The sequence below is a fragment of the Protopterus annectens genome, chromosome 1.part0 (assembly GCF_019279795.1).
Source record: "Protopterus annectens isolate FY-2018-M chromosome 1.part0, PAN1.0, whole genome shotgun sequence".
Classification (NCBI taxonomy): domain Eukaryota; kingdom Metazoa; phylum Chordata; order Ceratodontiformes; family Protopteridae; genus Protopterus; species Protopterus annectens.
Window position 1 is genome coordinate 1,772,084,235 of NC_056725.1, and position 13,287 is coordinate 1,772,097,521.

At 39.7% G+C, this 13,287-nt stretch overlaps 1 protein-coding gene across 7 annotated transcripts in view; it reads right to left on the bottom strand.

Annotated features, from left to right (window-relative positions):
- Nucleotides 1-13,287, bottom strand: part of CEP43 (centrosomal protein 43) — a 2,274,574-nt gene that overhangs the window by 142,627 nt on the left and 2,118,660 nt on the right. For all 7 annotated transcript variants that reach the window (XM_044069398.1, XM_044069434.1, XM_044069407.1 and 4 more), the window contains one exon: nt 47-137. In XM_044069398.1, the coding sequence (XP_043925333.1) occupies nt 47-137 (91 nt within the window). The remainder of the gene's footprint in view (nt 1-46; nt 138-13,287) is intronic.

Here is a 13,287-nt window from a genome sequence, read left to right on the forward strand (position 1 = left end):
GAGGAACGGGCAAACATGAATAAATTCATTTTGGCAGTAAACTTACTTTGAACAAGTCCTCTCCTTCAGAAATTTCTTCTTCAATTTCTTCACCAATGCTGATCTCACTTTTTGTTTTATCTGAGCGATGGCTAGCACTGCAAATACAATTAATTTAATAGATTTTTTACAGTGTACATAAATAGAAACAAATATGATGTAGTTATACCCAATCAGAAGTTCTGTATGTTGCTTTTTTTGCTTCCTTTGCTTTCAAAATACAAAATTAAATGACCTAATACTATTCCATGCACATTTCTTCCAGACATCTCTTAAAAGGTTAGACTGCTCAAGCCTATCTGAGCTAGAGCTCCCACTTGTCCCTCTTTATGCAGGATAATCCCTATTTGGGCAAAATGGCAAATGTCCTGAGATTTCAAGTATTTTTTCTAGTAGCTGTCACACTTTATATAAGAATATTTAGGAGATGATCAAGTGTCATCTTTGTGATAAGCAGACGAAAACCCATATGTTAAGAATATTACAACAGTGATTTCAGTCAGGACATCTGCCAACATTCATAGAAAACATTTAATTAACTATCTTACAAACTAAGAGTAACCTAAGTGGTAGGAATGTCATCTATGGAGGAAGGATTAGTTAATAATATCCTCTACACAAATAATGTATATTAAATGAAATGTACTTTGGGGTGGCTGTGTAGATACTGTATATTTAAAATATAATTCAAATAACATGCAGAAATTGTAATGTATTTAGAATAAAGGTAAATTATTCACCTTAATAAGACCATTGACATGAATTGGTTACTTTACTTCCTGAAAAAAATATCCCCAGTTCAGTCAGCATCCCTAAAATTGCTCAGAAAAGGAATTCATTTTTTACATAGTTAAATTAGTTTTTATTTTACTGTGTCTGGAGTTCAATATTTCATAATTTGTTTAGCAGTTTTCTGTATCTGAATTATCTTTTTAAGTATATATATTGGTCAGCACAGAAACAACACACAGACATCAAGAAATACAATAGCAAGGGGGCTTACAGCTTGTTTTAGGACTGTATAAACACCAACTGTTGCTTCTTTTGCTATGAGCACACACTAACATTCACTGACTTGGGCTTCTGGCAGTAAACAATATTCTGTGGCCACGTACAGTAAAACGGACTGAAGCCTTTGACAGATGCTGTTTGAAGTCAGTGTCCCATGGCTGGCCTGGCTTACTTTGTCTAAACAAAGATAATAATACATGCTTTCTTTCAAAGAAAGCATATACATTTATCAGTTAAAAAAATTAAATGAACAAGACTCCTTTCCTTTAGTCCTTTAATGCACAGAATGTACACTGCACCATTGTTCCGCCATGCTATGCTCCTGGTTTAACGTGGTCAATGAGGAGGAATCCCCTGAAAACGATGTAGGGGAATCTCACTGCCATGTGTACCCCTGATGGCTAATCCTTTTGTCTGAAATTATCTGTTGCCAAAAGAAAAAGAAAGAAAGAAAGAAAAAGAAAGAAATTAAGAACCATAATTTGAGACAGATTGGGGGGGGGGTTACAGTCTGTAGACAGTTATTCAGATGAACTGTTCTTGTTTCTGTAAGCCTCCCCCCTTTTCTTTTTAGAACCTCTTTGCCATTGTTTTTGGACATCTGCTTACCTAAAGATTACTGAATCTATTTATTTTCTTTATATAAAAGGATCCTGAGTTACAGTTTAATCCTTTAACAAACATGGGGAAGGAATGCTGACAAATCTTTGTCATCCATTTAAACAGTTTCCCAAACTCATCTTCTTTGTGACCTCATCAACAGATGGTTGAAATACAACCTCTTTACCAAGAGGATAATTCAAAATATCAGCTTTTACATCTTCAAGCAAATGTTGAGCATGTAATCATGCAAACCTTCTCATCACAGACCCAGTATGTGCTGCTCTGGAAGAGGCATCAGCTGAGTCATAAGAACACTTCAAAGGATGTTTGGTTACTGAGTATTTAGAGCAGATTCACACTCAGATGAAGGAAAAGTGGCAGTAATACTTCTCATATTTTCAAAATAAGCAAGCAAAATCTTTCATATGTGGGCTTTTCTATTAGGAAGTCTAAAAACAGACTGGCAGGAATACAGTCTTTTCCAAATCTATCAAAAGCTTTCCCATCCTTGTCAGACAAACAGGAATTAAAAACAGGGATTAACATTTACTAAATGCTTAGTTGCAAAAGGACTGGACAAAGAGATCACTACAAAGTCAGATCTGAGATTAAAAATACGTTTTTATAAGGTTGAGGAGCCTTGTACAGTCTATCTACCTTTGTAAGGGCTGTAGGATGACAGACAGGCATGTTGTAGGCTATCATAAAAACATCCTTCAAAGCTGGAAGAACAGGAGGAACCAGCAGTATGCTGATGAAATTCCATCTGTAATAAATCATATTTTTCAATGAAACTGGAATATCATTTTGTACCTTCTTAAAATATTGATTCACTCTATTGTTTCAGAAAAGGAAAATTCTTCCAAAGAAAAATCAGTAGTAGTATTCTCTGCATAATCCCATTCTGTTGTCTGAAGAGAAATAATTGAATGAGGTATAATTATAATTCCTGTCCATAACACTGAACATTTTCAGAAGCTTAAGAATTTCTTTTCCTTTCACCAAAAAAAACAGAATGTAAATGGTTAACAGCCTGAGCTAAATCCCTCAGCTAAGCCAAATAAATCTTCCTTATCTAAGGTAACAGAGGAAGAAGATGATAAATGTTTAACTTTTGACTGGAATGACCACAGAAGCAGACATACTCATGTCAGGTATATTATTCAGGGGAGCAGGAGTCTTAGTCCTGCTAGGCAGAGAAGCATCTCCCACTCCTTGCTTCAAGACAGACAAGTGTGGTTCTCCCATGCCCACAGATGACATTCCAGTAGCAGCAGAGGACATGTCTAACCCCCGGTCCATGGTGGCTGAAGGGACCACACCAGAGTAACCCAAGGAAAATTATGACTGGTCACAGGAACCTTAAATAGCCACTGCAGGATCACTCCATCTGCAGCTGAGGCAAGGAAGCAGTCTGCTGAACTGGCAGAGATGGTATTGAAATTTTATTCTGTTTGTGTCCACAGGAAGAAAGAGCAAGGAACCAGTAAGCTGTTTTATAGCCCCAGCCTCGAAAAATAATTCATAAAATTATCAATAAATACAGAATAAACTTGAAGAGAATAAAAATGAAAGTTATGCATTTATCAAAAAGACACAGCCGTTCATTCAAGTCTGCTTGATAAGATGTGGATCCTCACTCTACTTGCTGGATATGATTCGGCAGCAGGGCTGCAGCCTGGTGCCCCTTTAAGAATTTTCCCTCCTATATCAGACCACTTGCTTTAATTACCCAAGATCTAGGTATGGACTACCTTGCCTGAAAAGTAACCAAGATTAGCTATAGCCAAAATGTCATTCAGATTAGAAAGAGGGGAAGGGGTATAGAAGGAGGGTTGTCATATCGGACGTACATGAATGAAAGGATGTTACAGTTACATACTTACTATAATAATAGATATGACTAATCTGTATCCATCTGTCTCAACCTGTGGGTTATCTGATCAGACTCAGATCCAAAACAAGCCATATTCCAAATATTCAGACACAGAGCTCTCCTTCTCTGTCCATAAGCCCCTACTGTTGTACCCTCTGCTCAGATCGAATTTGCCCCCTGAAGAGAACTTTGAACCACCACAAAATCATAATTAGGATGGAGAAAAAGCAGTCAAGGAAGAGAGGGCCACAGAAACAGATCCTCCTGTGGAGGCTTCGAGACTGGAGCATCAAAGCCAATCAGGAGCACTCACTACGAAATGACATTTGGAGAAGGCATGGAGGGATAGTTGAGATGGACAGATACAGAAAACATAGCTCTATCATTATGGTAAGTACATAAAGTTTGTATACAAATTTCTCTCATCAGTCTGGACTCAACCTGTGGGACAGAGTCAGCAACCACTAAAAACCTCAGGGAGGTCAAAGAGAGAACATTCCACAAGATACTGTTACTAAAAGAACCTCTACATCTATACTGCACATCCAGTTTGTAGTGAGATACAAAGGTATGAGTACCAGACCAGGTAAATGCAGAACAAATATCATCAATAAAAGTTTGCATGAAAAAGGCAGTTAATATAGCCACTGCTCTTGTGACATGACCTGTAGACTTCGCAAGCAAAGGAATTCTTTTCAAGGAGTATGCATAGGAAGTACAATCAGAAAGTAATTTGGACAGGGTCACTTCGGCTTGTCAAGTCTTGCCTTAGGAAAAAAAAAAAAAAAACAGTTGGTCATATTTTCTGAAAATGAAAGTTACATACTTAACCACAACAACAGATGCGTGTTGTCTCATTTTTGTCTGTTTTTTCATTTGTGTTGTCAGATCAGACCTTGGTGCCTTCTGTCAGAGCTTTGGATCTGAGACTCAAACTCCTCCCCTACATACAATTTCCTCTTTCTGTCTGAATTACCTCAGATGAAGTTTGCTAACTATTCTACCCATACAGAAAAGCTATCTTGATAATAAAGGGAACTATTGTGGAATGAAAATAACAACGTAAGGGTGTTATGCTTGGTAAGGTGACCTTATACAGACAGGGTTTTAGATGGGGGCTGTCTAAGCACCAGAAGATTGTATATGCCAATTTGGAAAGGGGAGGAGGGAGGGATGTTAAACCAGATGAAAATGAAACAACACACATATAATGTTATAGAAAGTACATAACTTTCATATCTGATGTCTATTTTTATATGATTCAATACTTGGGGCAGATTCCCAAGCTGCCTAAAGGACCTGGGTGGTCTCATGGAAGAATTCCTGAGAATGGCAGTGCCAAAGGTTGAGTGAGCTCTAGAATGCACATCCAACTTGTACTGAGATATGAAGGTGTGGACTGTTGACCAAGTTGCCACCATACCTCTTAACCTGGAAACATAAAAAATCTGTACAAGGCCCATGAAAAATAGGTACAAATCTGTATGCTGATTAACATACAATTTGCACACATAATTATGTAACCCCATCCACTCTGATAGAATTGTGGGATACCAATGCAAACTAAAAGAACAGACAACCAAAATATGGCACCAGAGTTCCCAGCCATTCCAATGTCCCATTACCTGGTTATTTCTCTCCCTTTACCATAAACACTAATGTGCATACTGCTTTACTTCTACAATGATTATTTGTATTTTATTTTTACATTTTATAGCACAATGCACAAACACTAATAGACATCTGCTAAACAAAGCAATATGGTCTCACAATGAACCCACAGCCTTCTGCATCAAAAGCAAGTATTAATTTCTCCCTGTTGTGCTACTAACAACACAAACAGATTTGGCATAACCAGCACTAAACGTCTCTGTCCCTGAAGAAATATGCAGCACAAGACATCTGGAAAAGCCAACATTTATTTTTTTGGGGGGGGGGGGGAGACAAAAGCCCCAAACCAGGGACACATTTTAAACATTGCTTGTATAATCTTAGAAAAGTTGCTAGAATAAAATGTTTTATTTTACCATGCATTTCCTGAAAGATAGGAAGACTGAAACTTAAATGGCTATCGTTATTTAGTGAATTCAGTTCAACTTCTCACTGATTTTTTAGAAAACCACAAATTTTAAGAACAGACCAAATGTATGAGCCAAACATTTCATAAAACTTTGGACATTGAGAACTATGGTTATCTCCTTAAATCACAACTGGGCATTTACACACACACACACACTTGGTCAGAACCTCACCCATTAAACTAAAGCACAGTCTGCAGTAAAATGAAAGTACACTCCTGCCGATGCATCCTGCAGCATTTAAAGTAAAATGAAAGTAAAGCACAGTTTCTGCAGTAAAATGAAAGCACACACACACACTTGCTCAGAACCTCACCCATTAAAGTAAAGCATAGTTTCTGCAGTAAAATGAAAGTACACACACACACACACACACACACATACACACACACTCATTAAACAAGTATCCATCACATATAACAGTTCATTAAACAAGTATCCAGCACACACAACGGATCATTAAATAAATCTCCACCAGCACACTGGCTCATTTAATAAATATCTAGCACACATAATGGTTCATTAAATAAATATCCAGCACACACAACAGCTCAATAAATAAATATACAGCACACTGTGGTATCATTCACTCAGAATTTTAATACAAAAAGTTTTTTTGTTAATGCATATTTTATGAAGAACAGTAATCTGGCATTAATCTGTTTGAGACTAATAGTTTACAAAGTCTATGTGCTTGTCTCTAGTGACTAATCAGTATTTTTGGTCAAATTTACATGTCTGGCATCAAGTCCCTGTCACTTAAACAATGGTAATGATTAAGTGTACAGACAAGGGCTATTACAACAGAGCTCAGTCAACTAGCGTGTTTAAATTTAATCCACACATAGCAGGAAATGTGGGAACTGCTGCCTACCAGTCGCACACAAACACACAGTGCAGAAAGTAAACAGGCAATCCCATCATGTTACACACAGACCCAATACACAGCCTTTACACACACACACACACACACACACACACACACACACACACACACACACACACACACACACACACACACACACACACACACACACAGACACCACTGGTTCTGCAGTCAACAGTTAAGAACAAACCAAGAGAAAGAAAGTAAGAAAAAACAGTCATCTGCAACATGAATGACTCATGGTCAAGTTTCCTGACATCTGTCTGCTGCCTAAATTTGATGCTGCTGAAGGCCGATTAACTGGAACTGCAACCTCGGTTCATGGGGAAGGCTGGCAATAATCACTGCAAACTCGGTGTCACTCTCTTATAAAACAAATGGGTCTGTCAACCTTTTGTTTCTAAAGTGGGGAATTAGGGAATTTACCATATTAACTAAAGTGAGCTTCAGAAAGCGGTGATGAGACTTTGCTTTCTCGTCCTCGCAGTGGCCCTGTCTAGGAACACACACTCATTAAGTAAATATCCAGTTTGGCAGCAAAAATGGCTCATTCTATCCAACCTTACACATACACCCTCTTCCTACCTTTCCAGGCAGCTCCAGCTCAGTAAATATCCAGCAGCAGCACATGAAAATGGCTCGGCAATCGGCATGCCTCGCATCGCAGTTAAGGATTTGAGCAGTCACACACACCCTTCCTTTCCAAGTACCTCAATAAAGATAAGAGACTCCAGTTCATAAAAAGCACGTGAAAATGGCTTCGCGGATTTGTGGTTAAGGATTTGAGCAGCCGGAAATGCACGTTCAGCTTCAGCTCAATTCCGACAGGCTGGCAGGCCGTTTCAAGGAGCTGACGTTATCGTGCATGTGATGATGTCAGCTCAAAAACCAGGAAATAAAATTTAAAAATAAAAGTGCCAGGAATTCAGAAATTAAGGGGTGCCACTCGGGAATCGTGGCACTCCAATATATGGACCCCAAAACTCGGTAAAAAATGAGTAATTCGGTACGGTTGGGAGGTATGGCTGCCACTACACAGATGTCATTAATTGTGGCTCTTCTCGAGAATGCTATAGAGGTAGCAATCACTCAAGTGGAATAAGTCTTAGGTTTGGAGTGGAGCGATAACCCTAGAGTTTTATAAACAAAGGGAGAGCAGTTCGCCAGCCACTTGAAGTGTAACTTTCGAAACACAGTGTCCCAATATTGTTTTGGACAAGGAGACAAAAAGTTGATCAGATTTTCTAATATATTTGGTATGGTGTACGTAAAATACAAGTTATCTGTGAACATCTAATTAAACACATGTTCTCCTTTGTTAGAGTAATTTGGGAAAAAATACTGACAGCTCAATGCACTGATTCAGATTCACTTCCAATGAAATTTCTGGGAGAAAGGTAAGGTTTGTTCTCAATGACACTGTCTCTGTGAAAGATGAAGAGAGTGACTTGCATGAAATTGCTTGCAATTCTGAAACTCTTCTATTAGAAGTAAATGGCAATCAGGAAAACAGTTTTCCAAGAAAGAAACTTCAAGTTAGCTGACACTATTGGCTCAAAAAGTTTGAGAGTCAATGACTGAAGTAACAATGTGCCATCCCAAGGAGGAATTGGTTCTCTAATAGCAGGCTCAAGCTAAAAAAAAAAAGTACTTTTTAGGAAAACTTTAAATATCCTAACAGAAGCAATGGGTGCATTACGACCTATGTGAAAATATGAAATGGCAGCCATTTGAACTTTGACAGTAGAAAAACTGGAACCCTGGTGGAAAAGTTTTGAAAGGAATTCCAGTATAGGATTGGAGAGGGGCAGAAAAAGGATCTAACCCTATGGATGACACCCAAAGAGAAAATATTTTCCATTTGCTTTTATAAGTCTTTTTGGCTGATTATTTGTGAGAAGAAATTACGTGGACTACTGGAGAAGACAGCCTGCCATATTTGGCTAATGTTAAAACTAGAAAAATCACGTGGTTAGTTTTAGGGTTTGAATATTTGGTACAGGCATCCTGGATGGGTGACTGAGGAGATCTGGAATGGGATCCAGCATCCAGTGAGGGTGTAGCAAATAAGGCCTAAGAAAGAGAAATAAAACTTGCCGGGGCCAGAACGGGGTAATGAGGATCACCTTGATATTACATCTCTGTAGCCTTCTGTATGAATTTTAAGAGAGGTATTGGCAGGAAAGCATACACAGAAGACCCAGGAGCCAAGTGTAGACTACAGCATCTCTCAGTGACTGTCCCTGTGGAGGGATGAGGACAAAAATAATTGCTGCACTTGTTTAGATAACAGGCAAAGAGATTGCAACATGGTTGGCCCTAGTGGCTGAAATTCTCCATTACCACTGTCTGATTGAGAGACCATTCATGAGGTAACAGAATAGACTTGCTCACCCTGTCTGCTATAACACTTGATGTCTCAGGTATGTGCTTTGCTACCAAAAATTGACGGGAAGACATCGACCATTGCCAAACTCACATTGCCTCCCAGCAAAGAGGATATGAACATGTTCCCTCTTGCTTGTTGATGTACCATACCAACAACATATTGTCTGTCATTATGGAATCACTTACTTGGGTAGGTAGTCCTGAAAAGCCTGCAATACTGGGAGGACTGTTCTCCTCGCCAAGATATCAATGTGAAGTTTGGCCTCTGCAGGTGACCATGTGCCTTGAACAGTCTTCCTCTCAAAATGCCCCCATCCTAGAAGGGAAGTGTCCGTGGTTACTGTGGCCTAGGGAACTGGTGAATGGAAGCGTTTCCCTTCTGTCACAGACTGAGTAGATATCCACCAACTTGTGTGGTTTCTGCATATTTGAGTGAGATGGATTCTGGCATGGAAGGGATGAAAGCTTCTCTGACCACTGAACCGACAGCATCCACTGTACCACTCCCATCAGTCCTAAAAAATGTAGAATCAGTCTTGTTTCTGGATAAAACTGATGAAGTACATGAGAAACCACCAGCCTTAATGACAGTATTCTTGCCATTGGAAGTTTGACAATTTTTTGAACTGTGCTGATCTGACAACCTATGAAATCTATGTGTTGAGCAGGGGGCAGTTTGCTCTTTGCATGATTAATTGCTATCCCTAATTGATCTGTGAGACGAAGTAGGAATGCTTGGTGCTGTAGTAGTAGATCCCTGCAGGTAGCAGTTAGAAGCCAATCATCTAAATATTGGAAAACTTGGATCCCTTGCAGTCATAGGTGAGCTTATACACCAAATGGCAGTGCCCTAAATTGGTTATTATTGGCTCCCAACCAGAAACGGAGAAATTGCATGGACTGACTCTGAAAATGTATATGGTAATAGGATTCCTGAAGATCTATAGAGCACATCCAATTGTCTTACATCAAGAGGGGTAACATGGACGTACTGTCACTATCCAGAATTTCATTGGCTTGACAAACTGAGATACTTGAGATCCAATAGTGGCCTCAGGTCTCTTGCCTTCTTTGGAAGTAAAAAGAACCTGGAATAGACTCTGGATTCTAACTTTTCAGGGGGAGGGGGGCTGTTGGATGACTTTTTTCTAGCAACTTTGAAATTTCTGTTGCTGCAGATTCCAACCAGACCTCCCAACCGTCCTGAATTATTCGGTTTTTACCGAGTTTTGGGGTCCCAATGAAGGGGTGCCACGATTCCCGAGTGGCACCCCTTCATTTCTGATTTTTTAAGCTATTTTTTTAGATTCCACGCTTTCGGAGCTGACGTCATCACGTGCATGATGACATCAGCTCCGTCAGCCTGTCGGAATTAAGCTCAGACGTGCGTGACTCATTTTGTAAGTCATGGAGTTGGCTGAATACTCGCGTGTCTGTTTGAATATGAAATACTCGTCTGGGCAGATTTAACTGAATATGGAGCAGTTTTCAAGCCATCCTGCAGATTTAACACCATCACGTAAGTCATGGAGTTGCCTGAATACTTGCGCATGTCTGTTTGAATATGAAATACTCGTCTGTGCAGATTTAACTGAATATGAAGTTGCCTGTTTGAATACTCGTCAGATCTGAAGCAGATTTAATGCCATTTTCAAGTCTTGCTGCAGATTTAATGCCTAATGCGCCGTTTTAGCTGCAGAGTGATTAGGATTACTGAGAAGTGTGTGTGTGTGTGTGTGTGTGTGTGTGTGTGTGTGTGTGTGTGTGTGTGTGTGTATGTGTCTTTTCAAATGGCTATGTTACTTAGGCAGCTTTCAGTCTTTAACAATATGCATGTAGGCATTACAGCTTCACAGTGTCACATAACAGCACAGCTTTCCATTTACTTAGGCAGCTTGCAGAAGCTTTTTGCTTAATTACAGACTTGCCTTTTTACTTATGGCAGAGGTGTGTGTGAACTTGCAGAAGTTTTTTAACAATGGTAGAGGTGTGTGTGTGTGCGTGAGACTTTTCAAACGGCTATGTTACTTAGGCAGTTTTCAGTCTTAAATGGCATGCAGGCATCGTAGCTTCACACTGCAGCATCTTTCTGTGTATTATTTAACGGCAGACTTGCAGAAGCTCTGTCTGTATTTTAAGGAGGTGTGTGACTTTTCAAACTAACGGCATGCAGGCTTCACATAACGGCTGCTTTCTGTGTGTTATTTAATGACACTAACAGATGCTTTGTACTTAAATGAGGTGTGTGACTTTTCAAACAGCTGTATTACTTTCAGTCTTTAAGGACATGCAAGCTTCACATTATGGCAGCTTTCTTTGTTATTTAATGGCAGACTTGCAGAAGCTTTGTACTTAAATGACTTATCAAACTGTGTTACTAATACTTTCAGTCTCTAACAGCAGGTTTCTGTGTTATTTAACTTGCAGAAGCATTGCATTTTACTGTTACTTTCAGTCTTTAATGGCAGCTCATACTTTTAGTCTGTTCCACTTAACATTTATGTTTTTTTTGGCAAAGCTGTGAGAACTGAATTCACTAAATAGTGATAGCCATTTAAGTTTCAGTCTTCTTCCTATCTTTCAGGAAATGCAAGCAATGTTTAAAATGAGTCCCCGGTTTCCCCCCCACAATAAATGTTGGCTTTTTCCAAATTTCATGTGCTGCATAGCTCTTCAGGGGGAGAAAAGTTTAGTGCTGCTTAAGTCACACCAAGTCTGTTTGTGTTAGTAGCACAACAGGCAAAATACTTGCTTTTGATGCAGAATGCTATGGGTTCTACTCCTACAATATGAAGATGGACTGCTGATACTGTACTGTGTCAAAGGGAGTAAAAAAATGCTGCAGTCCTGAGAATGTCCTTTTTGGCAGAGATACTTAGTAACTATGAAGCTGTTATCAGTTTGCCATCCATTCCCTATTACAATACTAGCTTATTTTTTTATGTAACATAGGCAATTTATTCCTCAAGGGCAACAACAGACACTTTATATTTCATTGTTTCATCTACAAATAAAGTTGTTTGCTAGCAGCAACCTCTTTATTAGTTACAGATCTCTGTAATATGTTATATTTAGATGACTTTTATTTTTGCAGAGATAGTGCTGGGGCCATATTTTGGTTATCCTTCAGTTTGCATTTGAAAGTTGGCATCCCATAATTCCATTGGAGTGGGTGGGGTTACATAGCTATGTATGCAAATATTATGTTAATCAGTGTACAGATTTGTACCTATTTTCACGGGCCTTTGTCCAGATTTTTGATGTTTCCAGGTTGAGAGGTATGATTCCAACTGATCAGGTGGAGTTATCAGGAATACTTAATTTTTCCTTTGGCAGACTTAACACCAGTGCATCAGAAGCTATGCTCTGCCAGGTCTATGGGTGTAAGTATAAGTGCTCCCCAAATGCCACCAGTGTACAGCAACCAGATAACCCTTCAGGGGAGCTGATGGATTTCTCAGTGAAGGGTATCATGAAAGCCCTGATTCTGAGGTCCGACTCTGCCTTTGGGGTGATGTCCATTTGAGATGCCTTCACCTCTGCCTCAGAGGGCGGGGGGCTGTCCCCAGAGTGTCAAGGTGAAAAAAACTGATTTCCTGAACCATATTTTCTTACCTCCCCTTTGATTCCTGGAATAGGATCTTTGCGGAGTGAAGAAATGGATTCCTATAGGTAGACAGGGTCTTGTGGTCTTGTTCAGTCCTAGTGTCTCCTCTACCTTGGTCCAAAAAATGTGCAGCCATCATAAGGGGCATTAATGAAGGATGCCTTGAGGCTTTCTGTGAAGTTGCAAAGCCGCATCCAGACATGGTGGTGCATGGCAATGCCTTTACCAGATGCTCTTGCTGTGCCATCTGCTGCGTTTGACAGCAGTCTCATGGCAACATTAGAAGTAGACTAAGTTAGACATTTTGATGCCCACTGTCTTTTAAATGTCTGATGGCAAGTTACCCAAAAGAGGCTTGAATATCTCCTTGTCAAGTCCTTTTGAAAATGAGTCAAACGAACACAGTAATTCAGTGCCTTAAGTGCAAAGGTTGCTAAAGTACAAGTCTGTTTCCCTAGCCTGTCCAATGCCCTGGACTCTCTGTTAGGGAGATGGACAGAAGAACTTTCTTCAGATAGTTCTTTCTTTATGGCTGCTACTACCACCATGGCATCTACTGAAGGACCTTTTGACCAGTGCTTTCTGTCTTTTGGAACAACTAGAATTCTAACTGGCTTCTTAGAGATTGGATCTGTAACATCAGGGTCCTTCCATGCCCTCTGCGCTATGAGATCTATCAAGGCATCAGGAGGGGGAACCTCCCAGGACTCAGCTGAGCCAGAACAAAAGGATTCAAGGAATATGGTCTCATCCAAAGAAGGAGTTTCAGTAGACCCTCCCCCTTTCCGTTTCATCAGTT